This window comes from Gorilla gorilla, chromosome 4, assembly GCF_029281585.2.
Source record: "Gorilla gorilla gorilla isolate KB3781 chromosome 4, NHGRI_mGorGor1-v2.1_pri, whole genome shotgun sequence".
NCBI classification, from domain to species: domain Eukaryota; kingdom Metazoa; phylum Chordata; class Mammalia; order Primates; family Hominidae; genus Gorilla; species Gorilla gorilla.
Window position 1 is genome coordinate 149951169 of NC_073228.2, and position 27312 is coordinate 149978480.

The 27312-nt window shown below is 40.3% G+C and overlaps 1 protein-coding gene across 1 annotated transcript; it reads right to left on the reverse strand.

The window, feature by feature from the left end:
* Nucleotides 1–259: 259 nt before the first annotated feature.
* On the reverse strand, nt 260–23703 carry PLAC8L1 (PLAC8 like 1). Its single transcript, XM_004042755.4, has 4 exons — nt 19811–23703; nt 13784–13920; nt 1409–1545; nt 260–519 (listed from the first exon to the last, which is right to left on the reverse strand). The coding sequence occupies exons 1-4, from the start codon at nt 19927–19929 to the stop codon at nt 379–381; spliced, it is 534 nt and encodes a 177-aa protein (XP_004042803.1). The 5' UTR covers nt 19930–23703; the 3' UTR covers nt 260–378.
* Between the last annotated feature and the right edge of the window lie 3609 nt (nt 23704–27312).

Below are 27312 nucleotides of genomic sequence, written 5' to 3' on the forward strand. Positions count from 1 at the left end.
AAAATTAGCCAGGTGTGTTGGTGCATGCCTGTAATCCCAGCTACTCAGGAGGCTGAGACAGGAGAATTGCTTGAAGGCAAGATGGCGCCACTGCACTCCAGCCTGGGTGACAGAGCCAAGACTCCGTCTCAAAAAATAAACAAACAAGAAAACTCACCTCTAGATCTGCTTTATATGGCTGGACTGGAATAGCAAATTCAGACAAATGATAAAGTCATCAACAGGGAAATGTGTAAAGAAAGAAGAACAGTAGAGACAGTAGGGGGGAAATCATTTATTTTCGTACCATTTCAGTAAAAACTTAGGAAAAAGCAATTGTTCCACTGAGAGGTTTGAGAGGAGGGTGTTGGGGAGTAAGGAGGAGGAGTTATCTTGCTGTCAAACCAGGGTGTCCTTAGTCATTGGGACTGCACAGATTTCATAGACTTGGGAGGTCCTCATCTTGAGTTCCCGGGCCACCTGGCAGATGGAAAAAGGCCAACAGCAGTGCACCGCCAGCCAGTCTTCACACAGTGTGCCCTAGGGCAAGACCAGAATCTGTTCTGTTATAGTCACACAGGCTCATTTTTCTTCCCCAGGGACCTGTACAATGTTACCTCCTGGCCCTTCAACCACAGCTTCCAAGGTTCACCAACATCCTTAAGCCAATGCCCAGGGACACTAAGTTGCATAAGTGCCAAGCAGCTGAATTGCTAATCAATACCTGCGATTCAGAGCGCTGCCCTTAGGACCTCTGATATGTGCCTTTATAATTGAACCACTGATTTATCTATCAACTTCTTGGTTCTTTCTCTTAGAACCTAATATTTATAATTATTTATTTCTTTGGAGTAGGTAATAAGTGAACATGGCCTAAAATTTCAGTGTAAGAAGGGATAGGAAGCAAAAAATAAATCCCTCTCTCCAGCTGTCCCCAGCCATCCAGTTGCCTGCCTGGAAGTAATCATTGTTACCAGTTTCTTGTAACCACTTCCAGATACATTCTATGTCTACATAAACATATACATATATAGTCTTTTAAAATAGTTCCATACTTCTGTGCCTTACTTTTTTTTTTTTTCCACTTAAAAATACATCAGTCTGGGCCAGGCATGGTGGCTCACACCTGTAATCGCAGCACTTTGGGAGCCCAAGGTGGGCGGATCACTTGAGGGCAGGACTTTGAGAACAGCCTGGCCAACATGGCAAAACCCCATCTCTACTAAAATAATATGGTATTTTAGTTAACTTATATTTCCTGGTAAAGAATAAAATTTTTAAATGTATTTCCTTTCTCAAAGTTTCCCACTAAGCATGGTATGTTTCAACATCCTCACCCACCCTTCTTTTATTTGGAAAATCACAGGTTTGGAAGGCATCTAGGTTTTCATACAGATTCGGGTTCACGTATACCTTCAAACACACTTACCTGTATTTTATGTCTCTCCCTGGTGCCAATTCTCAGTGCAAAGGTGGACCCAGGTAACAACGGCCAACAAAGACACTCTCCATAATGCCTGGCGATGTCACACTCAAGACACATAGGACAGAATAGACCACAGAAACCTGTCAATAACCACATCCAAAAAAGCCAAGGTTCTCAGATTTCTTGGAGCAACTTCACATCTCAAAGAATATTTACAACATTATGCCACCAGTTTAATGCTGCACTGTCTCCCTGCTATCAGACTGAGAATAAATAACCAATTCCCAAAACTCATTGTATGAAAATTGCCATAACTGAGCCACATCAAAATTGCCTTCTTTTGTTAAACACTGGCAAAGATGAACCTGATACAATTCTGTTAGCGTTGACTATGGTAATTGTTTTGTTCCTGTTAAGAGAAAAAGCATCAAATAATTTTTTTACAGTTGAATCATAACTGTTGCTTTCATTATGTTCATCTATCTAATTTCAATATTTAAAATAAACATGGTATACAGGATATTTTTGAACAACAGACATCTATTTCTATAAGTGTAATTGAAAGGTCTTTTATAGTACATTGATTCTGCCTCCTATTCTTATCAGGGCTTTATTCTATCTCTCAGACCAAGTTATTCAAATTTATGTTAGTGTCTTGGAGCCACTGACATCTGCCAGTTTTAATCTGCAAATTATTAGGGGCTTGGTTCCTTGAACATCAACTGTAAACAATTTGTCATTTATTAGTTCACTCATCTTTACTGATATTGTTTTCTACATATTCTTCATGAACCTTCCAACACAGAGGTTCTATTCTAAATATGTTTTGGGTCACAGACCATTTTGAGAGTACAATGATAGCTATGAACTCAGTCCACAAGGGAAAAGAAAACTACACGCACATAGACATGCAAAATTGTGCATTCAATTTCACGGAGCTCATGTATCCATTGAAAAGTATTAACAGACCACAGGTTAACAACCCCGATATACAGTTAAGATGTTATGTCATCTAGCATCATAAAAGATGACAACTCTGATGAATGCAAATAATTAGGACTGTGAAACAGCAAAAATTCCAAGCTAACCATAATCTCTGAAAATTTTTTTAATAAATATTTTATGGAGGCATAATTTATATATAAGAAAATGCACAGGCCATCAGTGTTCTGTGGGATGAGTGCCAACAATCACATACACCCAAGTAACCAAATGTGTGGAACATTGCTCTCACCCCAGAGCTCCTGTGTCCTTTTCCAATCAATCCCAGCCCTCCTGTTGCCCACTAGAGGCAACCATTGTTCCAATTCCTATTCTTATAGATGAGTTTTGCCTCTTCTTCAACTTCATATTAATGAAATCATGTTTGCTTTTGTATCTGGCTTCTTTCGTTCAACATCATGTTTTTGATGCATCTATGCTGTTGCGTGAATCTGTCTCTTTTTTTAGAGTTGAGCCATATTCCATTGTATGAATATTCCACAAATTGTTTCTCCATTCTCCCACTGATAAACATTTGATTATTTCATTTTTTTGCTTTTATGAATTTGACTGCTATGAAGACTCATCTGTAAGTGTTTACACAGGCGTATGTTTTTATTTCATTTGGATGGATACCTGGAAGGGGAATTGCTAGGTTATGGGGTAAGATATACGTTTAACTTTGCAAGAAATGACAGACAGCTATCCAAAGTATTTGTACCATTTTAAACTCCCATCAGCAATGCATGAGAGTTATATTTTCTTTATTTATTTATGTATTGATTGATTTTGAGACAGGGTGTCGCTCTGTCACTCAGGCTGGGGTGCGGTGGCACGATCATGGCTCACTGCAGCCTCAACCTCCCAGGCTCAAGCGATCCTCTCATCCTTTCATCTCAGCCTCCTGAGTAGTTGAGACTACAGGCATGCACCACCACATCCAGTGTATTAGTCTGTTCTCACATTGCTATAAAGAAATACCTGAGAATGGGTACTTTATAAAGAAAGGAGGTTTCATTGCCTTACAGTTTCACAAGCTGTACAGTAAGCATAGCAGCTTCTGCTTCTGGGGAGGCCTCAGGAAACTTACAAACATGGTGGAAGGCTAAGGAGAAGCAGGCTTGTCTTACATGGCCAGGGAAAGAGGAAGAGAGCAAAGGCGGAGGTGCTACACACTTTTAAACAACCAGATCTCATAAGAACTTACTCACTATACAGTACCAAGGGGGGATGGATCCAATTGTGATTGGATCACAGGGGCAGCTTCTAATGGTTTGGCACCATCCCCCCTTGGTACCATATAGTAATCCCAGGCCCCATCTCCAACATGGGGGATTACAATCCTATGAGATTTGTGGGGACACAGATCCAAACCATATCACCTGGCTAACTTTTTTTCTTATCTTTTGTAGAGATGGGGTCTCTGTATGCTGCTCAGACTCCTGGGCTCAAGCAATCCTCCCATTTTGGCTTCCCAAAGTACTGGGATTACAAGCATGAACCACCACTTCTGGCCAAGAGTTCTGATTGCTCCACATCCTCACCAACATTTGCTATTGTCAGTCATTTTTATTTTAGTTACTCTTGTGAGTGTGAAGTAGTCACCATTGTCTTTTAGTGCACCAGACACGAAGGCTCACATACCATGACACCAGCACACTGAAGAACTTCCTGACAATGGTCTGTCTCTGGCTACCCCTTGTTCTCCCACAGTGAGCACTTCAAAGTCCCACTCCCAAATTCAGTGACAAAGAGGCAAAAAACTAGGAATTCTGTATCTTAGACTCTCCAAGGCTCCAGGACTCTGGACTTCAGCTTCAAATAGTGGATGAAGTAGCACAAGCATACAAAGGGCATGAGGGATGGGGGCAGAGAAGGAACATCTATTTCATCTATTTGGAAGTCTCAAGATAGTCACTCAATCATCTACTGTAGACATCTCTTGGCCCAAAGCAAACTCTGAATTCAGTCTCAAATAAGACTGGGATATTTTACCCTACATTTAAAAAGTAATCTCAAGTAGATCAGCAGGCCCCACCCAGCCCGGATACCTGGTATGAACAGCTTAGAGGACAGCAAATGGTCCAGTAAATTTACTGAGAGTACAGAGTACTCACACTGTATGCAATCTTGAATTAGGGGATTTTGAAATCAATGGCACATAAAAATCAATCAACTCTCACTTTATGAGTGGATTACAAAATAGTGTAAATCCCTGTAAATAAAAAAAAATTAATCAAAACTTGCTTAATTGTAAAGCTGGCAAACTAAGTGACTAATAAATAGTGTTTACACAATTGCCTCAGCTGCACCGCTTTAACTGATAAAGAGAAATGCCCACCTTTCTCAATAAGTATATTGTACAGAAATTGTTTAAGCGCATTTGAACTCTTGCACCATATTTTCATGACTCATATGCTTTTTACAAAAAACACATGCTTTTGTTTTTATTTTTAATCTTTTTTGTCATATAATCATGTTATCTAAGTGTTCATTAGGAGGTAGTACTAGATGCTGAAAGAAACATACCTCAAATTCAATTACTGTACTTTGAAGAAGAAATCAGATGTGATTTTTAAAAAACACTATGAAGGACAAATTTTTATTATATAATAGCTAATATTTATACAGAGTTCACTATGTACCAAGCCCTGTTAAAATCACTCTGCACTTATTAACTCATTGAATCTTTGCAACAATCCTATAGGTATTCTTCTTATCCCCATTTTACAGATGAGGATACTGAGGCCCAGAAGATTTGAGTAATTTGTCCAAATTTACACAATCATCAGTGAAAGGCAGAGGAGAGATTGAACTCAGGTAGTCTGGTCCCAAAGTCTGAACTACTATACATATTACTATGTGTTCTCATGTTTTATGTATTTATCTATTATGCCACAGTAGTTGTGGATTGGTGTGCTAGACAGTAGACAGTATCCTATCACCACTTTACATTTATTCCTGTGGGGTAGTCTTAAGTCAGGCAACTTCTTCTTTTTTTTTTTTTTTTGAGATGAAGTCTTCCTCTGTCGCCCAGGCTGGAGTTCAATGGCACAATCTCAGCTCACTGCAACCTCCACCTCCTGGGTTCAAGAGATTCTCCTGCCTCAGCCTCTCGAGTAGCTGGGAATACATGTGCCTGCCACCATGCCCGGCTAATTTTTGTATTTTTAGTATAGACAGGGTTTCACCATGTTGGCCAGGCTGGTCTCAAACTCCTGACCTCAGGTGATCCGCCCGCTTCAGCCTCCAGAAGTGCTGGGATTACAGGCTGAGCCACAGCACCCAGCCTCAACTTCTTTAAGGAAGATCCTTTCATCAAGTATTGCTGCTCTGTACTGTGAGGAATGCAGTGGGATATGGAAACACTGTCAGGTCACACCCCAAGAAGGGATGCACAAAATCAGGATGATGGGATCCTTTGTTCTAAAGACTCTCTAGGAAAAAACTTTGCAACACATATCACAGGCCAAGGATAAGTATCTAGAATATATAAAGAACTCTTGGCCGGGCGCAGTGGCTCACGCCTGTAATCCCAACACTTTGAGAGGCCGAGGCGGGTGGATCATTTGAGGTCAGGAGTTTGAGACCAGCCTGGCCAACATGGTGAAACCCCATCTCCACAAAAAATACAAAAATTAGCCAGGTGGTAGTGGCGTGTGCCTGTAATCCCAGCTACTCAGGAGGTTGAGGTGGAAGAATCCCTTGAGCTTGAGAGGTGGAGGTTGCCATGAGCCGAGATTGGGCCACTGCACTCCAGTCTGGGCAAAGGAATGAGAACGTCTCAAAAACAAAACAAAAAACAAAACAAAACAAAACAAAAAAAAACTCCTGCAAATCAACATATAGAAGATTAAACAAAAGAAGAAAATGGGCATAGGATATGGACAGGTAATCCACTGAAGAGCAAATACAAATGGCCAGTAATGAAGGCAAAAAGTTGCTCAATGTCATTGGAAATGAATATTAAGACATCCAGAAACTACTTATTATCCATGATAATGCCAATTTTTAAAAATTTGTCAGGCCGGGCGCAGTAGCTCACACCTGTAATCCCAGCACTTTGGGAGGCTGAGGAGGGCAGATCACCTGAGGTCAGGAGTTCAAGACCAGCCTGCCCAACATGGCGAAACCCCGTCTCTGCTAAAAATACAAAAAATTAGCCGGGCGTGGTGGCAGGTGTCTGTAATCCCAGCTACTCGGGAGGCTGAGGCAGGAGAATTGCTTGAACCCAGGAGGCGGAGGTTGCAGTGAGCAGAGATCGCACCACTGCACTCCAGCCCGAGCGACAAGAGGAAAACTCTGTCTCGAAAAAAAAAATTGTTAATGTGATATATTGTGGGGAGCCATGAAGAAATAAGTACTCCACACACAGATGGAAGTAGAAATTAGCACAGCCACTTTGGAAGTCAGTTTTGCTGAATCTATGACAATGTTACCTCATCTAGGACCTAGTGATTCCACTTATCAGTGTCCACCCTGGATCAATGCTTATACATGCTCACAAAGAGCAGGTACAAGAATAGTCATTGCAGCATTACTTGTAACTTTAAATTTGAAACAACATGAATGTATATTAATAGGCTGAAGTACAAATAAACTATAATGGTATAACTATACATACTGTGGAATACAAAAGATCAATTAAGAACCAACAGAGTTAAATCTCTAAGACAAATTTTGAGTTTAAAAAAATCAAACTGCATAATGATATGCACAGCATAATACATAATACCATTTATATTATAAATATAGAGAAATATAGAGAAAAAGATCAGGAAGGAAACTCTCTAAAATTTCAACACTTTGGGAGGCCAAGGCAGGAGGATCACTTGAGGCCAGGAGTTTGAGACCAGCCTGGGAAACATAGCGAGACTCCATCTCTACAAAAAAAAATTTAAAAATTAGCCAGGCATGGTGGCATGCACCAGTAGTCCTAGCCACTCTAGAGGCTGAGGCAAGAGGATCACTTGAACTTAGGAGTCCGTGGTTACAATGAGCTGTAATCATGCCACTGTACTTCAGCCTGGGCAACAAGTAAGACCCTACCTCTATAAATAAATAAATACAATTAAAAGGGACATGATTCCCTTTTCTGTAATGTTTCATTTTGTGCAAGGTAAATGTATTGTTACTAGTGAAAAAAATTTTTGTCTTTTTTTTTTAAGAAGCTCAGGTTCAAAAGGGATAAATTTAGCTTCTTCCTCTTACACCTAAAGGCCTGGTGGTTATGTAAGCACCCACAGTATAAATGATTCAGGTCTGTTCTCTGAGATGGGTTCCACCCGCATGTGTGGAATGTTGCTCATTATTCATCCTTCTAACTCATAGGAGAGTCAAGAGAAAGAAAAGAAACCTACACAAAACCAGAGTGTGGAGCCCCAGAGAGTAGAAGTAGGAAAGGTGGGTGGAAATTGCAGCAAGGCACATTTCAGATCAATTATTGCAAAAGAGGCAGAACTTTCTAACAATGAGATGCTCAGAAAAGAAATGGGTCATATTCATACATTGCTGGTGGGAGTGTAAATTAGTACAACTTCCAAATGGAAAGCCATTTGGCAACATCTATCAATATTTAAAATAGCACATACTATTTGACCAGCAGGTTTACTCTTTAGTGGTTATCCAACAGATATACTCACACACATGCAAAATGACATCTGTGCAGTGATATTCACATAGCAGTGGTTTGAATGGCAAAGTCTGGAAACCATATAAAGGTCCATCAATGGAGATTTTCAGATAAATAAGCTATGGTACATTCATACAATGGAATCTTTGCAGATTTTTTTTTTTTTTTTTTTTTTGAGACAGAGTCTCACTCTGTCACCCAGGCTGAAGTGCAGTAGCATGATCTCAGCTGACTGCAACTTCCACCTCCCGGGTTCAAGCGATTCTCCTGCTTCAGCATCCCAGGCAGCTGGGATTACAGGAGCCCGCCACCACGCCTAATTTTTGTATTTTTAGTAGAGACGGGGTTTCACCATGTTGGCCAGGCTGGTCTCAAACTCCTGACCTTGTGATCTGCCTGCCTTGGCCTCCCAAAGTGCTGGGATTATAGGCGAGAGCCACCGCAACCCGGCCGAATTTGCCAAATTTTAAGAAATTAGCTCCAGATATGTTGATATGGTCTGATCACCTAGATATGTTTTTTTTTCCTTTTATACTTCTTTCAGAAGAATGTGATGTGAGATATATTATTAAATTAAAATAAGCCAAAGGTACTAGACAGTATGTGTTTACAGTGCTACCACTTGTATAAATTATACACACACACACACATATAAGCAAAACATCTAGAAGGATAGATACCAAAATATTAACAATATTTATCTCCAAGAGCTGGGATTACAGGATGCTGTTTTTTTCTTTTATAGTTTTTTGCATTTTTCTTTTTTATAATTATTATATAATACTTTTATAATTAAACATCTATTTTAACTTTTTAGATTTCTATATCTGTATAAGTATATAGACTATATCTGGACTCAAGTAAAGGTATTTGACTCTGAAGAGAAAAACCAGGTGGATAGAGAGCAAGGATGGAGTACTACTTGCTTTTCATATACAAAAAAGGTAGGTACTTTTGAATTCTGCATTATGTGCATGGCAGTCTTTACAAAATAATTTTTTAAGGTGCTGAACTGGGTCCAAAGGAAATGAGCCCTCCTCCCTGGAAGTGCTCAGAAAGTTGAGGCTGTCGGGTCTTTGCCACGCACGTTGCAGAGGGGATTTACGCAAACAGATGGGGGACCAGACAAGCTGACTCGCAATATCCCTTCTAACTCTGAGGCTCTGAGTTTTTCAATTAAATTTGACAAAGAAGCAAATGAGAATACAAGTTAAAATTCATTTATGTGTTATTCAGCAAATACGTTTAAGTGCCTCCTATGGTCTAAGTGCTCTGCTGGGTGTCAGAGCATTGAACAAGAAAACTGGTCCCTGCTTCAGGGAGTCTACAAGTTACCTGAGATGCAGTGTGGGGACACGAATCCCAGTCCAATGCCTTCTCATGCCTCCTTCCTTTTCCAGAAAACCAGGGAAAATTCTGGCTTGCTTTCTTCTTCCTACCTTGGGTATCTACTAGTTCCTAGTACACATCAGTCTCTTTACTGCCTGGTGCTTACAATGCCCGCTACAGGGAAGCTGTTTGAGTGGCTGACTCTTTCCTATCTTTCAGGTAACAGCTGAAGTCAGCTCCTCAAAAAACTGTCCTTTACCCCATTCTCCTATAATTTCCTTTCATACACTCTGTTTAAATTCTTCATGGCATTTATCACAACTGCAATTATTTTGTTTATAGATTTTTGTTGTTGTTGTTGTTTTGTTTCTTTTGTTTTGTTTTGTTTTGAGACAGTTTCGCTCTGTCTCCCAGGCCAGAGTGCAGTCGTGCAATCTCGACTCACTGCAACCTCTGCCTCCTGGGTTCAAGAGATTCTCCTGCCTCAGCCTCCGGTGTAGCTGGGATTACAGGCATGTACCACCATGCCCAGATAATTTTGTATTTTCAGTAGAGATGGGGTTTCACCATGTTGGCTATGGTTGGTCTCAAACTCCTGACAGGTAATCTGCCCACCTCAGCCTCCCAAAGTGCTGGGATTACAGGTGTGAAGCCACCGCACCCGGCCTACAGATTTGTTTATTATCCATCTCCTCTAAGACACTGTCTCTGACCTATTCACTATTATGTCTATATCACCTACCTTGTGCCTATACATGGGAAGAAACTCAGTAAACATGGTTGAATCATGAGCTGAATTATGAGTTGATTACACCTTCCACATAAACCTTCTCTGAGGCCACATCACAAACATTCCCAAAGCTGGATTGCCCAGTCTTTCACTCACAATGCCACTTAGCAGCCACTTACTTCACCTCAGTTTAATCTTCACATCTGAGCTCTCAGCTACCCTGTCTTCAAAGGAGACAGAGACACCCATTTGCTAATCCCAGTGCAGTGTGAATTCAGATGAAAGCACAGAGGTGGGAAGAAGGAGGCACTTAAAATACATAATTACAATAAAATGAAGAAGCAAAATGTCAAAAAGAAATGGAAATCACTGCTGTTCATAATGTACCCTTTGCTTAATGGATGACAAATTGTAGCAATAATTCTCAGCGTTTGATGGAAAAATGTCCCAGGATGGGAATCTGGCATGGAACAGTCATGAGAAGCTCTCCCTTTGTTCCCAAGTCTGTCAAAACAATGGACACAGTGATTTACTCTAAATAAAACTTTGTGGATAAAACAATCCCCAATTAAAAGTCTTTCTAAACAAGGAGGGGAAGAAATCCAAGACTCGTAGCACTCACACTCCAGCAGCATTCTCAGAATTACAGTGCAGATAATGAGTGTACACAGTAATATATTACCTTTAAGTTTTCTTCTAAGACAATTAATTTAAAACACTATGAGCAGTCACAACATGGAAACACAACTAGGGAACAAAAATTACAACACAACATTCGAGATCACCTTGAACCCTATCCATGGCCTTTCGTTCAGAATTCATGCCAATTGTAAAGAATATTGTATTTCTCCCCATATCCTTTTTCCTCCCCTTGTCACTAGAATGGGCTCTCAAGTGGACAACCAGGGAATCCTCAGGAAGTGTGGTTGGTGTCCTGAGCATTGATGCGGGTTGAGAGCAGAGGTGAGCAGTGAAGTAATGCTTAAGGCAAACAGTATGGCTGAGGAGTGAGAATTCCTTGACCAGCTTTTCTAGGTGCTCTTAGGATTATGTAGAAATCATTCTGCAGCATCTAATATAAGCCTTCTGACTCATCTACTCTTTGCTCTCAACATGCTGAAGGATAATTTTTTTAAAATAACAGTAGTATTAATAGCTAAGATTTACTAAGTGCATTGTAATGATATTTTTTTGAATTTTCCTGGTAACTGCACCCCAATAGTAAATTTAGGAAATTATCCCTTCCTTATTATGAACCATATTGGTAGGACTATCGTTCAGAGAACCGTGGCCTGGTCAAGAAGTAGGCACATGATCCAAGCTGAGCAAATTGAGCTGCTTCCACTGAAACATCAATTCTCAGATGGGGATGACACAAGGATAAAAACATTTAAAGCTGATTGGACTGTCAGCTAGCACCTAATAACAGTGCGTCTTGTCCCTTTCTGGGCTTGGCTTTTACCTGGCTCATTGATTCCGGGAGCTATCCCATGGCCTTCTAATGAAATTCAATGTTGGCTTATATATTCGTTTCCTAGGGCTGCCATAGCAAAATACCACAAACTGGGTGGCTTAAAACAACAGGAATTATTTTCTCATGGGAGAATTCTGGAGGTTAGAGGTATGAAACAAAAGTGTTGGCAGAGTTGGTTCCTTTTGGGGGGTCCGAGGGAAAAATCTGTTCCCTGTCTCTTTCCTGGCTTCTGCGGGTTGCTGGCAATCGTTGGTGCTCCTTGGCTTGCAGATGTGTCACTCCAGTCTCTGCTTCTGTCTTCACATGGCCTTCTCCTTTGTGTGTCTGTGTCCAAATCTCTCTCTTCTTATAAATAAGGATTGACTTTATTTTAATTTGACTACATTGTAAAGACTCTATTTCCAAATGAAGTCACATTCAGAGGTTCCAGGTGAACATGGATTTTAAAGTGACACTACTCAACCTAGTATAGTTTGCAACCCTAAATCCCTAACTGATCCAGTTATGCCCAAACCAGTGTTAAGAGTGGGTTCTATCCATGTTCTGTTTTCATCTTTACAGTAAACCTTGAGGTAGGCACCTTTATTATCTTCATTTTAGAGGTGGAAAAATGAAGACCCAAAGGACTTGTTCAACGTTACATGGCCAGTAAGAGCCAGAGTTAGGATTCAAGGTGTATATGTGATATGAACCTGTTCTCCTAACCACTACACCATATTCCAGGCTTTGCCCTAGTTAAAAGTGCACTGAAGTTCCCCCAACCCCCAACCATAAGCTATGAAAGGAAAATGGTCCACTTATTATTCTGGGGCCAGATCTGCACATTTGTGCATGGCTACTCGAGCTCTCTGTACCTTAGTACTGGGTGACTACCAAAGTCATGAAAAGAGCAGAGAATCAGGAAGAATTCTGAGGGAACCAGAGAACAGCTTCCATAATTGTCTGGTCAGAAATCCACATGGGTAGCCGCGACAGGAAGAGACTTGCCAAACTATGGGTCACGGGGAAGACTCTCAGCTGAATGAGGACTTGCTCAGAGTTCTCTGGTTGATATGTCCTGTGAGGCATTAGGACAAATTCAGATCTTCCTAGAAGGCTGATATATCCTTCAAAAATATTTTACCCAGGGTCTGTTGGATTTGGAACTTAAGAGACTAACCCTCATCCATCACACATACCCTCCCTCCTCCCAGAGAGACTCTGTGATCCAATTGCTCCCTAGAGCAAGACCATCAGGTCCTGGAAGGGGATCCTGACATGTGGTACCAAAGATGGGTCAGAATGTCCTCAGGTAAAAATAGAATCAATGAGCTTTGAACTCTAAGCCCAGGGGGGAATCATGTAGCCAGAAGACAGTGTTATTTGCCCCTCTTTATAGCTGAAAAGTGTCAAACCAGTGTCTGAAAAGATTTCAATCAAGGAAGGGAGTTTCTTTTTGTGATTGTTCTTGTTGATAGGAGTACTACATATTCTTCCAAGACAATTGAAAAAAGAAAAGCAAAAAGGAAATAAACACTATCCATTAACCTACCATCTGGAGACATCTGCTATAAATATTTGTATTTGTATTCTTCCAGACATTTAAGAAATGTTTTCCTCTCTCCAAAAACACGGTATCTACTGTGCACAGTTTTGCAATGTGTTTCTTTAATGTAAAAATGTATCCAAATCATCTTTTCATCTCATTAAATATTATTCTACAATATAACTTTTCGTGGCTGTATAATAATTCATTGTGTGGATTCCTCTTGTTGAACATTTAAGTTGTCCCAGGTTTCTGCTGTAATAACTAACGCTGCAAAATTTAATGTTCCTGCTAAATCTTTGCACATGATTTATTTCCTTAAACTCCTAAAAATGTAATTACTGGGTCAAAAGCTATGCAACAGCTGAGGTTCTTTCTATATGGATTGCTAAACCATCCCCCAGAAGAGTTGTACCAATTTACACTCCCACCAGCAGTGGATAAGAAAGCTCATTTTGTGCACTTTGCCAACAGTGGAGTCTGTCATTTAGAAATCTTTGAAGGCACCACTTATTCTATAAAACATCCATATCTCTGAAAAGCAAGATTTTTCCAGACAAGGAGTACATTTGAGTCACTGAAAGATTAGTCCAGTTATTCTGAAAACATTTAATTTCTGTCCTTGTGCCTGCTGCAGCTTTTCCACTCACTGATGTCCCGGAAAAGAAAATAGTAAGGAGGAACTTAAATAAGGAGGAAAAACTTACAAATTCTCCTATCTCTGCAGACACTGAAGAGACCAGTGCTCCAGCCCCCGCCAGTCTGGACAATTGCTGTGATGGTCGTCCTGCCACTGGCTCCCCGAACAGGCTGCTTCACCACAGCGTTGGCTGGTACATGGCCCCTGGAGAGTCAAGGATGATGATTAACTCGGAAACAAAGGTGTTTCAGAACAATAACCATTAAGCCAAGTCAGAACCATGAAGAAGAGATAGGGACCCAATGATGCCAAGGGGTTCATAGCCCAAATCGACTTTGCCATCTCCCTCCCTCCTCCTCCTCCATCATACCTTCTCTTCTGGCTTTTTGCCTCATCTCTATTAATGGAATTATTGTTCTAAATCCTGACACGCAAATTCAAGCTCAATGTCCAGTCTACTTCCTCAGTGTTTCAAATAGTTAAATTCACAAATTTGGAATCGAGACCTCAGTTCAAATCCAGGCATTCCTGGAGGATTGACCTTGGTTAAATGACTTTACCTCTCTGCTTTCCGTTGGTTCTGATGAAAAAACTACCTCATGAGATTATTGTGTCTATTGAAGGACATCTGATTCGTTTACTGTGCCCAGGGGATGTGTGACAAAGTAACTCTGAGTGAGCTGCATCCCAAGGATTTTGAACCTTTGCTGAAGGGATACTGAGAAGGAACTGGACTGAGTGGGCAGACTGAAACCTGGACTAGGCTGTTGAAGTTGACATGGGTATCATTTAAGTGAATTGCCCAGACTTCAGAATATGTCTTGATATCAAATTACTGTATGATTGACCTAGTGGTGCCACAAAGTATACTTTGGGTTGATTTTCCCAGAAAGGAATGAATATTCCTATCATCAATCATTCTGAATTAGAAAATGAAAACCTGGTGGCTGGGCTTCAAAAGCGAGGTAAGGAAAAACTTCTCTTTCTGAGGCTGAAAATCAGTTGTGCCTGAATTTCAACCATGGGGATGTCTGGAGTGATTTCCATAGTGAGGGGTAAGTTGCACTTGGCCTCATAGAAGGGGTGGGTCAAGAGTGGGGTAGAAGGGCCCTAGAATGAATCTGAGCCTGTGCAGTGTGGTAATTATTCTGTTTTGTGCTTCTCTTTCAGCAAGCCTCATTAAGATTTTGCACCTGTTTTCTGATGTGCTATGAAGAATTAAAGAAAGAGCCTGCCTCATAGTTGAGACAAAATAAGAGACAGCAGCATTTCTTCCTGTAACAGTTGCTGCAGTAGGGTGCGGCGGCTCATGCCTGTAATCCCAGCACTTTGGGAGCCCGAGGCGGGTGGATCATGAGGTCAGGAGTTCAAGACCGCCTGACCAACATGGTGAAACCCCATCTCTACTAAAAATACAAAAATTAGCTGGGCGTGGTGGCGTGCATTTGTAGTCACAGCTATTCAGGAGGCTGAGACGGGAGAATCGCTTGAACTCAGGAGGCAGAGGTTGCAGCGAGCTGAGATCGCGCCACTGCACCCCAGCCTGGGGGACAGAGCAAGACTCCGTCTCAAAAAAAAAAAAAAAAGTTGTTGCAGTAATAGTTGCCAAAATTCAGCACCTGGGACACATGGCCTGGAGGCCAAAGCAGAACATTCCTAACTACTCTTAAGACAACATCCTGGGGGCATCTTGGAAACAGCTGTGGAGCCCATTACCTCCGATTTCTGGCAATAAAGCCAATGGAATTTCATGGTATTACAGTATAAGTTGCATTGTGGATCTTATTAAGATCCACATCTCTTTTTCATCCCACCAATACGGATCACGTCCACACCTTCCCAAAGATGATAGCACATTAGCTTGTTAAAAACAGAAATTCCCAAGCCTTCCCTCAGACCAACTGCACAGGTTTCCAAGAATGAGGTACAGAAATTAATATCAAAACAAGGCTTTCAGGTAATTTTTAAGCACTCATGCCATTCTGAAACCTGATACCAGCAGATTTGGACACTAGTGATGGTGACTGCAGTAGTCTCCCACTAGCTAGGTGGTGATGTCAATGCAAGAGAGATGGCAAAAAGTAGAAAAATAGGAGAATAAGAGGTAGGGATGTTTGGAACATATCCAGTCTCAATGTCAGTGAGAATCAAGACAATACTTAACAAATGGCTGGAAATGATGTGCCAGAGCTTGGAAGAGAGGTTAGGGTTGGAAGCGACCTGTCTGGAAGTATGAAGTGGAACTATGAAATACCCCCAGCCATTTTATCCATTAGGCATTGTAGACAGTTCTCATGGTCTAATGAGCTTTCCAAGAACCTACCATGGAAAAAAAAAATTGGCTCCAAAATATAAAAACTGCAAATAAATTAATGCTCAATTAAACACAAAAATCTAGCATTATGTCAATTTTATTAATTGCCAAATTTAGAATTCACAAATATTTAACATTTTGAAAATTTGTAAGTTCTCATTTTGCAAAAATTCCCAAATATGAATGGTTGCTAAGAAGCAGCAACTAGACATAAATGAGTTATTCATAGTCAAATAATCTCAAAAACAAAATTATAAAAATTCTTTCAAGTATTGTACAGAAAAAAATATATATGGATATAACGAATGTATGGGTATATTTTAATATGTTTGTTATGATGTAAGTTAGGGCCCATTTCTGTAGACTGCATTGCATCCCCCAAAACACATATATGTTGAAGTTCTAGCCCCCAGTGTGAATGTATTTGGAGACAGGGCACTTAGGAAGTAATGAAAGTTAAGTGAAGTTGTAGGGGTGAGATCCTGATTCAGTAAGTTTGGTGGCCTTAGGCCAGGCACAGTGGCTCATGCCTATAATCCCAGCACTTTGGGAGGCTAAGGCAGGTGGATTGCTTGAGCTCAGGAGCTCGAGACCAGCCTGAGCAACATGGTGAAATCCTATCTCAACTAAAAATACAAAAAGCCAGGCATGGTGGCATGCACCTGTGGTCTCAGCTACTTGGGAAGCTAAGGTAGAAGGATTGCTTGAGCCTGGGAGGAAGAGGCTGCAATGAGCCGAGATTGCACCACTGCATTCCAGCCTAGGCAACAGAGCAAGACCCTGTCTCAAAAAAAAAAAAAAAAAAAAATAGGTGGCCTTATAAGAGAAATTGCTGTCTCTCTACATGCACGTACAGAGAAAGGCCACGTGAGCACACTGCAAACCAGGAAGAAAGTCCTCGCCAGAGCCCAATCGGGCTGGCACTCTAATCTCAGACTTCCATTCTCCAGAACTGTGAGAAAATTATTCCTCGTTTAAGCCACACAGCCTATGGTATTTTGCTACGGCAACCGAAATAGATTAAGACATCTTTGCTGATTTGAAATTGGCCCTGAAGAAACTACTTTTATATGTCTTATTTCCTCTGCCTCCATGTGTGCTCCCTGAGGTTGGGGGCATATGCTGTTCCTCCCTGTATACCCAGTATCCCGCACACTACCCTGAAACCTCATGGGTGCATGATAAGTATTTGTTGGACTGGACCAAATAGATTCACTTGTCTCTTCTGTTATATTTGAGTCCTCCTCAAGGCTAGCTACAAATTTATGTGAACTTTACTGTGTTTCATTCTCTAGTAAAGCCACAAGTCTTGGGCATGAATTGATGAAATACAAGCAGAGGGTAGCCTAAAAGCTTTCTGCATTCCTCCATACAAAGGCATTTACCTCTCAATGTGATGGCCACAAGCTGGGGCTTCCATCATTAGGCTAAGAGCTTCAATCGTCTTTTAGTAGAGGGATTTCTTAGGGCAGCCTAAGAATGGAATGTTTGCTTCTAACTCGGTATTATGTGAGTGACACCTTTTATTATAGCAAGGAATGCTGTATTCTATCCATTCCAAATCAAATAACTAACAGGATAGCTTTTCCTTAATGGAAAAAGAAAATGGTTTTTTTCTGTGTTTACCTTTTTTTTTTTTTTTTTTGTCTTTTGTCTTTTTTTGAAACAGGGTCTTGCTCTGTCACCCAGGCTGGAGTTGAGCAGCATGATCATAGCTCTCTGCAACCTCGAACTCCTGGGCTCAAGAGATCCTCCTGCCTCAGCCTCTCAAGTAGCTGGGACCACAGGCACATGCCACCATGCCCAGCTAATTTTTTTTAATTTTTTGTAGAGACAGGGGTCTCGCTTTATTGCCTAGGCTGTTTGTCTAATTTTGAACTCAAGGATAGATTTGTTATTTATTTCCTTAATACCCTGAGTCTTCAGTTATTTTTATATTAAAATGTTTGAATTGACATACATTGGCTGAGACATTTCAGTTCAAAATGATTGCTCATGTGTTGTAATTGAAATAACAACCATAGCTAACTTTCACTGAGTACCTTCCATGTACCAGGATCTCAGTAGTTCATTAAGAACTGAAAGATTATTCAGGGGCTGCTACAGGTATCAGACTCAAGTAGCTCCTGTAGCTTCCTAGACAGCTTTTCTATATATTATGCCCAGGGAATCTTCTGCTATCATGAAGAACAGGAATGAGTATGCAAACAGTGGATGAAGCTTACGGCCACAAAGCTCTGCTAAACCGAGAAGATGCTCATTTACCTATCAAATTCCACAAGTTCTTCATTTAGTAGAAAAAGCAAAGATTTTCATTTCAGACACAAAAAAGTTCAAATAGTTACATTCTAGTTGTTTGATCTTAGAAAATACAACTTGTCACAACCCTCAGCTCTGGCCTCCTCCTCCATAAAATTGGATTTAAAATATCCTAGCTCCTCAGTTGCCAGAGTATTAAACAAGATCATGTACCTGACACGTAGTATGCATGAAGTCGATGGCCACTGTTATTATTCTAACTTCAGGATCCTGTGTATGCTCTAGGGCATTCTGTATACTTTTCTCAGAAACAAAGGAAGGAGAAAGGAGAACTGGACCAGGTTTTCAGTTGTCATATGTGCTACCCAAATGCCTTAAAATTCAGTCAGAGTGATGGCCAGGCATGGTGATGCACACCTATAATCCCAGCCACAAGGGAGACTGAGGTGACAGGATTGCTTAAATCCATGAGCAAGACTCCATCTCTTCTTTCTTTTTTTGAGACAGAGTTTTGCTCTTGTCATCCAGGCTGGAGCACAGTAGTGTGATCTTGGCTCACTGCAATCTCCGCCTCCGGGGTTCAACCGATTCTCCTGCCTCAGCCTCCCTAATAGCTGGGATTACAGGCATGCACCACCACGCCCAGCTAATTCGGTATTTTTAGTAAAGACAGGGTTTCACCATGTTGGCTAGGCTGGTCTCGAATTCCTGACTTCAGGTGATCTGCCCACCTCAGCCTCCCAAAGTGCTAAGATTACAGGTATGAGCCACTGCGCCCGGCCTCAGACACCATCTCTTAAAAAAAAAAGATTCAGTCAGGGTAACCAACCATTCCAGTTGGCCCAGGACCAAGGGTTTTCCCAGGATAGGGAAGTTTTAGTGCTAAAACCAGTACAGTTCCAGGCAAACCAAGATGGTTGGTGATCCTAACCCTCAGAAGCTGAGGGAGGCTTCAACTCAGGAGGCAGGAGGCTAACTCCTGTTAAAGTTTGATGGATGAGATACATACTTTTCCCTCTTTTTGACCTCACTCCATTCCTCTTCCTCTTCTAGCACAAGCCCTACCATGTCTCCCACATGCCTGGTTCTTCAGCCTGGGGTGTTACATGTCACTCTTCCATAATCACACTTGGAGTATTGAGAAATCATTCTGCCTTGTACCTAGGCCTCCTTGATTATTTCAAACTCAGCTGAAGCCAAAACCCTTGAGTTTTCATTTCAAAAGGGTGGAAATGATTGGCAGTCTCTAAAAATAAAGTTCCACTTGGTCAGGGTTCAACATTTTAAGTTAAGAATAAAGAGATACCATTTCACCCAAGCCAGCCCTTTTCTTGTCACCAGCCAAGAAAGGCCAGAAGGAACAAATCAGTTGCCCTCTTTTCAAGTTTGCATGGAGAAAAGATAGCAACCACTTTCTTCCCAAGCCCAGTTTTCTTTTCCCTGGCTCCTTATAAGTAGAGGTTGATTCGATAGTCCAACTAAAGAGCAAAAGCTAGGGGAAAAACTCATCCTATTCCCTACCTCAAGTTGGAAATAAAATGTTCATCTTCAGATGACATGTGTGACAACAGAGGTGAGTATATGTTGAGTAACGAAAGATCCTCAGGACACCTGAAGAAGTTACTTCCAAACCAATTCATAGTGAGAAGTGTTTTCTTGTCCCTTGGGCTATCCTTTTTCCCTTTGGCAATAAGCTGGTTTCTAAACTTCGGATTAGTCCAAAGTGAAACATCTCTTGAAAGAATGTTCCCTTAATATTCTGGAACCTGAGGTCATAGCAGTGTAACTAACAGACATCTTTTTTCTTTAAAGACAGGTATACACCTAACTGTGGACACATTCATCTTACTAATCTGTAGGGAGATATTGCTGGAGTATAGAGTAAGTAGAAGAAGAAAAAGACTTATCTTTGGTGGAAAACTCTTTAAGAGATGCCTCTATTAACATTTATCTAGCTAAGTGCCACTTGACTGTTCCTTGGAAGATTCAGAAGGCTGAAAATATCTGCCATGCCATGTGACTGAGAAGCAGCAGGGACCTCTCTTCATCCCCTGAACTGCTGGTCCAATTCAGCCAGATGATGCAAGTCCCATAGCCAACCCAAAAGCAGGAGCAAAAAAAGTCTTTCAGCGCAGGTATTGTATTTGAATCCATCTTATGAAAGGTGGTCTCCTCAAGTTTGAGCTATGGTAGATTGCCACAAGCCTCAAAGCCTTTTCAGAACTTCTAGAAATTCTCTGCTCTTCCATTAACTTCATTGATAATGCCAGGAAAGTGGCATTTCTTTCCTACCCAGTCCAGACGGAATCTAGTAACCGAAGCAAGGCTTGCCTGGTGATGTCCTCACAACAGCTCTGAATCCTCAAGGTCTCAGGAGCCTCTGAATCATGCCTCTAGCACATGTCTTATGGAGGTGTGGACCCTAGAAATATTAGGAAATATCCTAAGACAAAAAATTAGGCAAAATTTCACGTTAAGGGCTCTGTAATCATAATTTGACATTACATTAGAAAGACATCAGGAGGATACTGCCAATTATATCATATATTCTTTTCATCAGACCCATAGAGAATGGTTGTTTAGGGTTCTGAACTTCAAAGCATTTATTGAACCAGGTTGTTAGGAAAAGCCTATAATACCCTCCAAATCAAGATTCCTCAGACATAGCTTCATAACTGCCTTCAATCATGGGGTTCTGGGCAACTGTCATTGTCTTCTTAACAGTAAGGATGTACCCTACATTAAGGACAGGTATGTTTTTTCTGCTTACTACTCTATTCCAAGTGCTGACCACAGTGTCTGGCACATAAAAAGCACTCAATAATTTGTTGAATAAATGTGCCCTACATGAAAATTCAGGTTTATAAGAATAACAGAAATTAAGAGGTGATTACTAGCTTTGCAAAAAAAAAAAAAAAAAAGATTTACAGTAAGATTCCTTTGAAGAGTAAACCACCATGGTACATATAAGCTATGACTCCATATTTTTACATTTCATTTGCGCCCAACTTTTCTAATCAAACGTCTATTGTATGAAGTGACTAATCCACATGCTACACAGCTTTTTCATTTAAAAATAAAATGAAAAGAATAGAAAAGGCATGTGCTTTACAAAAGAATGCCAAATATTTATGAAAAAGAAATAATAGCATTAGAATACCACCATTTTGCATAGCCCCAGCATAACAACATATCAGGAAGGAAATTCAGAAGCATTAAAACCATTAGATAAAAAAGATTAGGAACCAAATATTCTCAAGGTGCAAAAATATAACTATTCCACATATTTCTAATTGCAAAAGAGAAAATGTACCTTAACTATGAAAAATTCCAGAAGTACTCAAAATGCATATTTACATTGGAAAGTTCTGAAAGTGTAAGAAAAAAAAAGTACCCTTACAATAAAAGCTCTGGGTGTGATTTTAACAAATATGCCTTTACATCAGAAGGTCCTAGAAGTGATCAAAATGTATCTTTAACATTACCCTTCACCCTTCCTCCATGATTGTAGGTTCCTGAGGCCTCCCCAGCCATGCCTCCTGTATAGCCTGTGGAACTGAGTCAATTAAAACTTTTTTAAATAAATTACCCAGTCTCAGGTAGTTTTTTATAGCAGTATAAAAACACACTAGGCCAGATGCAGTGGCTCACACCTGTAATCCCAGCACTTTGGGAGGCTGAGACGGGCAGATCATCTGAGGTTAGGAGTTTCAGACCAGCCTGGCCAACATGGTGAAACCCCGTCTCTACTTAAAAATACAAAAATTAGCCAAGCGTGGTGGCAGGCACTGTAATCCCAGCTACTCAGGAGGCTGAGGCAAGAGGATCGCTTGAACCTGGAAGGCAGAGGTTGCAGTGAGCCAAGATCATTCGACTGCACTCCAGTCTAGATGACAGAGCAAGACTCTGTCTCAAAAAAAAAAAAAGAAAAAGAAAAGAAAACACACTAATACAAGCTCTATGCACAGCAGAGGGCCATTACAAACCTTACTGATGCTGTAAATTTTGGGGTGAAGTATTTTCTACCTGACTGGGGTCCATATAAACTTCTCCTTTCTCTGACCTCCTAACGGCCCTGGTAACACTGGCCTTGGTCAAATACATTCCTGTTTTCCATGCACGAATTCTTTGTTGTCTAAGTGCAATGAAGATGGAGGCCAGGGCTCTAATTCAACTCTGCTGCTAGTATATAGGATCTTAAGCCAGTGACTTTCACCTGTTTCTTCATGTGGCTTCCTTGCTATTCCTTCAGCACACCAGCTACATGCCCCTGCCTCAGAGCAAAAAAATGCTTTTGACCACATACGTGCTAACAAAACTACATCTGCATTTACTCTCAGACCCACAAGCCCACTTCTACAAATTTACTCTGAAGATATACCTCCACAAAAGTGAAACGACATTATTCATGAGGTTACTCACTATATCATTCCATACACATTCTATAAAATATTAAAAACTTAGAAACAACCTATACGTCCATCCATGGAGACTGGCTGAATAAACTAAGGTACACCTTTACAATAGTATCACATGAGCAAGGAAAGAAGAGGGGCAAAAGAGGAAGGAGGGAAGAAAAAGGAAGAGAAAACAAGATTTTTTCTTTTTTTTTTTTTTTTTTGAGATGGAGTCTCACTCTGTCACCCAGGCTGGAGTGCAGTGGTGCAATCTTGGCTCACTGCAAGCTCCGCCTCCCGGGTTCATGCCATTCTCCTGCCTCAGCCTCCCAAGTAGCTGGGACTATAGGCACCCGCCACCATGCCCGGCTAATTTCTTTTGTATTTTTAGTAGAGATGGGGTTTCACCATGTTAGCCAGGATGGTCTTGATCTCCTGACCTTGTGATCCACCTGCCTCGGCCTCCAAAAGTGCTGGGATTACAGGTGTGAGCCACCATACCTGGCAGATTTTTTTTTTTTAAAGAGCATGATCACAGCTCACTGCAGTCTTGAACTCCTAGACTCAAGTGATCCACCTGCCTCAGCCTCCCAAGTAACTGGGACTACGGGTATGAACCACTACAACTGGCTAATTTGAAAAAAAAAATTCTTTTTTTAGAGACAGGGTCTCACTATATTGCCCAGGCTGGTCTTGAACTCTCCCACTCCAGCCTCCCAAGGGGCTGGGATTACAAGCACAAGCCACCACATCTCGCTGAATCATGTATTTTTACTTATTCAAAAATCAGATAAAAAGAAAAAGCAAACCATAAAACTGAATATAAAGAGAAATGAATGGCTTTAATTTTATATTAAAAGCACATACAAGAAAGAATCCAAGAAACATTTCTTGATTAAAGAAAAAACCCAACCAGGCATGGTGGTGCATGCCTGCAGTTCCAGCTACTTGGGAAGCTGAGGCAGGAGGATCACTTAAGCCTGGGAGATCAAGGCTGCAGTGAGCTCTGATTGCATCACTACACTCTAGCCTGGACCACAGAGTGAGACTCTGTCATAAAAAAACAAACAAACAAACAAACAAAAAAAAACAACCACATACAAAAAAGAATTCAGGAAATATTTAAATAGTGCTCTGACTATATCCCTTAGAGAGATATGTTCTAAGGACACAAAGAATTGCAAAACAAACAAACAAAACCAAATACTGTACTTATTTATTGCTAACAGAATTGGATTGGCAATTCTGAAATTTTTAATAGACTAAATGAGTAAATATATTGAGGTTCTTGAGAACCAGAGTTCTCACTGTGTGAGAAGGGAAATACAATTGCAAAGGGGAAAAGATGAGAGAGAATTCAGTGGTATTAGATAAAATTATGATTTTAAAAAACACTACTGTATGTATTTCTTAGCTCTGTCTATTGGAAGGGCCTAAAAAACAATGTCCTAGTAGCGCCTGGATCTTGGTTTCTTAATAACACTCTCCATTAAAATGAAGCAAGGCTCTCTGGAGAAAAGGCTGATTTCTAGTTCTGAAACAGAAAACACAAGGCAAGTTGGGAACTTTTTATGCCATTATACAAAGAAATGCCCCAAAATTAATGTGGAGTTATAAAAAGGACAAATATTGTACTGCAGCCAGCTTGAATGGGGCTTCCACTGGTTAACTCAGAATTTGAGCGTTCAAAGAATAATGATGGTAATAGATTATAGCACATATGAAAAAAAGAAATCCATCAGTCCACAGTGATTTTAAAAGAATGATGAAAGAAGAACACTGGGGCCAGACACAGTGGTTCACACCTATAATCCCAGCACTTTGGGAGGCTCAGGCAGGTGGATCACCTGAGCTCAGGAGTTCAAGATCAGCCTGGGCAACATGGTGAAACCCCATTTCTATGAAAAATGCAAAAACCTTAGCCAGGCACGGTGGCACACACCTGTGGTCCCAGCTACTAGGAAGGCTGAGGAGGGAGGATGGCTTGAACCTAGAAGGCAGAGGTTACAATGTGCTGAGATTGCACCACTGCACTCCAGCCTGGGGGACAGAGCCAAATCCTGTCTCAAAAAAAAAAAAAAAAAAAGAAAGAAAAAGAAAAGAAAAAAAATTGGCAGCAAAAAGGAAACATCTTCTTCACAAAAGAATGATACCTAATAAATGTAAAATAATAATTTTATCATTTTTAAGAACTCACCATATTACAACCATCAATGCAATAACTGACAGCTTATCCATGAATGCTACCACTTCATGAAAGTTAGCTGATAAACAAATGTCTTAGTCCCTTCAGGCTGCTCTAACAAAATACCTTAAATTGGGTAATTTATAAACAACAGAAATGTATTGCTAGTTTTGGAGGCTAGGAAGTCCAAGAGGAAGGCACCAGCATATTCAACTTCTGGTGAGGGCCCATTCCTTATAGCTGTCCCTTCTGTGTCCTCACATGGCATAAAGGCAACAGGACTCCCTCAAGCCTCTTTTATAAGAGCACTAATCCCATTCATGAGGAAGCCACCCTCACGACCTAATCACCTCCTACAGGCCCCACCTCTTAATACCAACACCGTGAAGATTAAGTTTCAACATATAAATTCTGGGGGGACATGAACATTCAGATCATAACAGCAGGATATTCATATAAGCCTCAAAGTATCAGCTCACAGACTACTTAATTTATAAAAAGGAAGAGTAGCTTTTCAACTGAGAAATATGATGCTAGTCAAACTTAGCATCACTAATAATGGAACAAATCCACAATATATTAATCCTGACATGATGCAGTGGGAAATATCACCTATGTAGTAATCTTGCCAAGAATTTTAAATCTGATTACAACCATGAGAAAATACAGAAATCCAGATTGTAAGCATCATGCTAACGACCAGCTTGATGTCTTCAAAGATGTCACTGTCATGAAAGATCAAAAAAATAACAGAGAAACTACCCTAGTTTAAAGGAGATTAACAGACATAACCACAAAATGTAATACTTGATCTTTGAATCCTGAGAGTTTTTCAAAGAACACATTATTGATGAGACATTGGGGAAGCTTTACTAGAAAAGCTTATTACCTAATATTATTGTATCATGTTAAATTTCTTGGGCATAATAACAACACTGTGATTATATAGGAGAATGTCCAAGTTCTCAGGAGTTGCGTGATAACCTATGGGAAGATGAAGTGTCATGGTGTCTGTAACTTACTGTCAAATGGTTCTGAATTTTTAAAAAGTATTTTCTAAATACAATGTGTTATCCTGGATACGATCCCATAATAGTAAAAAAACATTAGTAGAAAAACTGGTGAAATCCAAACAAAGTATACAATTTAGTTAATCATAATGTACTCATGTTAATTACTTAGTTTTAACAACTAAACCAAGGTTAAGTAAGATGTTAATAGGAGAAACTGGGTAAAAGATGTACAGGATCTCTCCATATTAAAGATGCAACTTTTATGTAAGTCCAAAACTATTCCAAAATTAAAAGTTTATTTTAAAAATAGATACTTAGAGAGATAAAGTAAATGTGACACAATATTAACAATTGGCAAATCTAGGTGACAAGCGCATGGATGTTTACTGGCCAATTCTTTCCACTTTTCTGTAGGCTTAAAATTTCTTGAAATGAGGTGTTAAAAGAAAATAAAACTACTGAAGGTTAAAAGGAATGGAAAAGATAGTCTGCATGGACGTTAACCAAAAGATAGCTGGTGTTACTATATTGTTAGGCAAAGTGGTCTCTAGGCAAAAAATAAATTAATTAAAAATAAAGAGAAATGGCCGGGCGCAGTGGCTCACGCCTATAATCCCAGCACCTTGGGAGCCCAAGGCAGGTGGATCACGAGGTCAGGAGTTCGAGACCAGCCTGGCCAAAATAGTGAAACCTGTCTCTACTAAAAATACAAAAATTGTGGGGGGACGGGGGAGGGATAGCATTAGGAGATATACCTAATGCTAAATGACAAGTTAATGGGTGCAGCACACCAGCATGGCACATGTATACTAACCTGCACATTGTGCACATGTACCCTAAAAGTTAAAGTATAATAATAACAATAATTTAAAAAAAAAGAAAAAGAAAAAAAATACAAAAATTAGCCAGGCGTGGTGGCAAGCGCCTGTAATCCCAGCTACTCGGGAGGCTGAGGCAGAAGAATCACTTGAACCTGGGAGGCAGAGGTTGCAATGAGCCAAAATCGTGCCACTGCACTCCAGCCTCGGCAAAAAAGAAACACTTTCTAACTAGAAAAAGTTCAACTTACCAGAAGGAATATAATCTGAATTTATATGTACCTAACAAAACAGCCTTAAAATATATAAAACAAAAACTGTCAGAATTATAACAAGATACAGGTAAATTTCATTGTCATGAGAGATTTTGGTATACCTCTCAAAAACAGAAAGAGAGAAAACAGTAAGGATATAGGTTTGAACAATTCAATCCACAACTCTGACCTAATGGACACATACAGAACTTTTGCATTTACAGAATATATATTTTTTTCAAGCTCAAATGCAACATTTATAAAAACTGACATATACTGGGCCAGAAAGCTTATCTCTAGCGACCAGAGGAGGCAAAAGGCAGACCTCTGTGGTGCTGGCACTGTGCCATTCTTCA

What these genes read in the sequence shown, in the direction of transcription:
- PLAC8L1 (XM_004042755.4), bottom strand. Translation starts at nt 19,929, where the DNA reads ATGAATTGGTTTGGAAGTAACTTCTTCAGGTGTCCTGAGGATCTTTCG. An exon ending in CATTTTATTTCCAACTTGAG is followed by an intron (nt 13,921 to 19,810) that starts GTAGGGAATAGG and finishes TTGACTCTCCAG; the next exon opens with GGGCCATGTACCAGCCAACG. An exon ending in CTGCAGAGATAGGAGAATTT is followed by an intron (nt 1,546 to 13,783) that starts GTAAGTTTTTCC and finishes GGTTATTGACAG; the next exon opens with GTTTCTGTGGTCTATTCTGT.